Source organism: Gavialis gangeticus, unplaced genomic scaffold, assembly GCF_001723915.1.
Source record: "Gavialis gangeticus isolate Ggan-Ray unplaced genomic scaffold, GavGan_comp1, whole genome shotgun sequence".
NCBI lineage: Eukaryota > Metazoa > Chordata > Crocodylia > Gavialidae > Gavialis > Gavialis gangeticus.
This window is the reverse complement of record NW_017729006.1, coordinates 7,665,091-7,667,662: the sequence shown is the minus strand read 5'-3', so window position 1 is coordinate 7,667,662 and position 2,572 is coordinate 7,665,091. Positions and strand designations below refer to the sequence as shown.

Here is a 2,572-nt window from a genome sequence, read left to right as displayed (position 1 = left end):
TGACTCTGCACCAAGTCAGTGTCAACAGTTGGTGGGTTGGTGACCCTCCGATGCCCATCTAAGAACCCATTAGGAGACCTATTTTGACTCCTGTTCAAGAACACTGAGACAAAAAACTCATTGAATAGCTCTGCCTTGCCCCCCCTTTCTGTCACTAATTGCTCCTTCTTGTTCAGTAGGGGTCCTATGCTGCGCTGCACCTTCCTTTTACTCTCTACATACCTAAAAAAAATATTTTTTGTTGTCTCTAATTTGTATTGCCAACCTCAGCTCTGTAGTTGCTTTGGCCTTTCTAACTACCTCTCTGCAAGTGCAGGCCAAGTAGGTATACTCCTCCCCCAGGAGGAATATCAGATAAAGCTTTATAAAGTTTGATGATGTGGTTTCCTGGTTGTTCATTAAAAGATTCTGTTAGTCTTCTCAGCTCACAGAAAGGTGGCACTCGGGACTGCTGCTCTGGTCGCCACTCCCCAGTTACACTACTGAGATACAAAAGTACCAAACTGAAGTTTCAATTTCATGTTATAAGTATCTTCAATTTTATGTTATAGGTACTAAAACCCCCCATAGAACTGAAACTATATTCTGGAATTTTGAAAACAATTAATATTTTTAAATATCATACCTGAATCATGATTGCAGTAGTATCTGGGTTGCAAAGAAATGTTTTAGACATTGTTACAAAATAAAAATGGAAAAAATACTCTAATAGGGCATGTCCAGATGAGCATGAGCCCATCTGTTGTGCCTCAAACAGCAAGTGCCACATATGCAGACATTTGCACGCTGCTACTTTATGGCACAACAGGATTTTTGTTGTAAACCGGTAAACCCCTGGTGGTGTGTGTGTGGCAGCAGCATGCACCACCCAAAACTGAAGCCTGGCCAGCCAGAGCCATACTCAGGCTTCCAGCCAGGCTGCATGCACTGGATCACCACTGCCCGAGCCTTGGGAGACCCCCAAGACCCCATGCAAGGCTGCTGAGGCCAGTCCAGGTGTTGGCCCCAGAGCTATACCCTACGCAGAGCAACTTGGCAGATGCCAAAGTGCACATACATAGATGTTCCCCACAGACAAACAGCAGTGACACGACAATGTGCCACTGCTATTTGTCCCTGCGGAAACACGTGTGCCCTTGTGTGGAAAAGACTTACCTCCGTCAGATGAAGAGAGGAGACCACAGGATGCTGTGCCAGAAGCGGCACACAGTTAAAATGTAACCACAGCACTCCTACCTGCTGCGGCAAAGAAGAAAAAAAAGGAGGAAAAAAAACTGAAAGTCAGACGGAGTCGGGATTGGCTTCTACATCAGCATGAGCATGCTTTGTAACAGCGTGTCAAGGCCAATTCACGGCCCAGAACACTGCTGCCAGGATAAAAAGCCCAGCAGGGAAGCAGCAAGAAGGACCGGAAGTGGGGTCCCTGACAGGCCTGGAGGGGCCACATATTGGAAGTAGTCCCAGCCCAGGGAGGTAGTGGCTACCCCAGGAAGGGGTTTTGCTGGAGAGACAGAGCCAGGGATGGTTCTATAATTTATTGGAAGGGACTCCATGGGACACAGGGACCCACAGCTCAGACTGGACCTCAACAGAATCAGACAGAGCAGGTACCAGCAGACAATCAAGTCGTGGCAAGCATAAGATATCAGCAGAGAGTGAGACATCGTGGAACCTGACAGCCGGTGACCAGCAAGATGCTTAAGTAAGCCAAGGTGCGGCCAGGATCAAACGGGCCAAGTAAGGTACCGATTCAGCCACGGTAAATCTCAAGGTATAAGATACAAAAGAGTGCATCATGATCATCCTGGAGACACAAGCAACAACATCTTTGGTTGGTGTTAGGTGGGGTATAGGGGAGGCACAGCCCCGAGCAGGCAGAGCAAACAGAATGACCAGAGGAAGGTGCCAGGTGGGACAGGATAAAACATCTTCCTCTCCATAAAAACTGAATTTCCAAAGACATGGCAGGTGAGACCCCACCTGAAACACTGCCCGAGATCCCATCCGTTAATAAGCTTGTTCTTCTTTTAAAGCAATGGTGAAACCAGAAAGATCCACACAAAACCAACACACTGGTGAAAGGCATGGAAAACTGCACCTTTTCTGGACACACCCACACTGGTTTTAAGTATGTAAAAATTTGAGGATCAAGCAATGGTTGATTAACTAAATGTCGACAAACATGAAAAAATATCTAGCATATAACTTTTAATCAAAAAACAGGACAAGGAAATTGTTTCAAACACATATTTTGTAAAATAAGGTCTTACTCTCCTCTTGGATAGCTCTGTGTCATTACTGGCATCTGTTTTGCCCCCTGAAAAATAATGCAAACAAACAAAAAAAATACTGAACATTATTTTTGGCAAATAAATTGATATTATCTATATCTTTAAGTATAAATATAATAAACCTGTGTGTGTGTGTGTGTGTGTGTGTGTGTGTGTGTGTGTGTGTGTGTAGTGAACCACTATTATGTCTAACAAGCTAACTTCTTAGATATATCCATATTAGCAGCAGGACTAATTTAAAACTACTCAAGTATCTCTGACAATGCACCATACCATACAGA

The 2,572-nt window shown here is 44.6% G+C and overlaps 1 protein-coding gene across 1 annotated transcript in view; it reads right to left on the bottom strand.

The window, feature by feature from the left end:
* Window positions 1-2,572, bottom strand: part of ZCWPW2 (zinc finger CW-type and PWWP domain containing 2) — a 151,230-nt gene that overhangs the window by 52,562 nt on the left and 96,096 nt on the right. Inside the window, 1 exon segment of the mRNA XM_019508705.1 lies at window positions 2,271-2,317. Within this exon segment, the coding sequence (XP_019364250.1) occupies window positions 2,271-2,317 (47 nt within the window).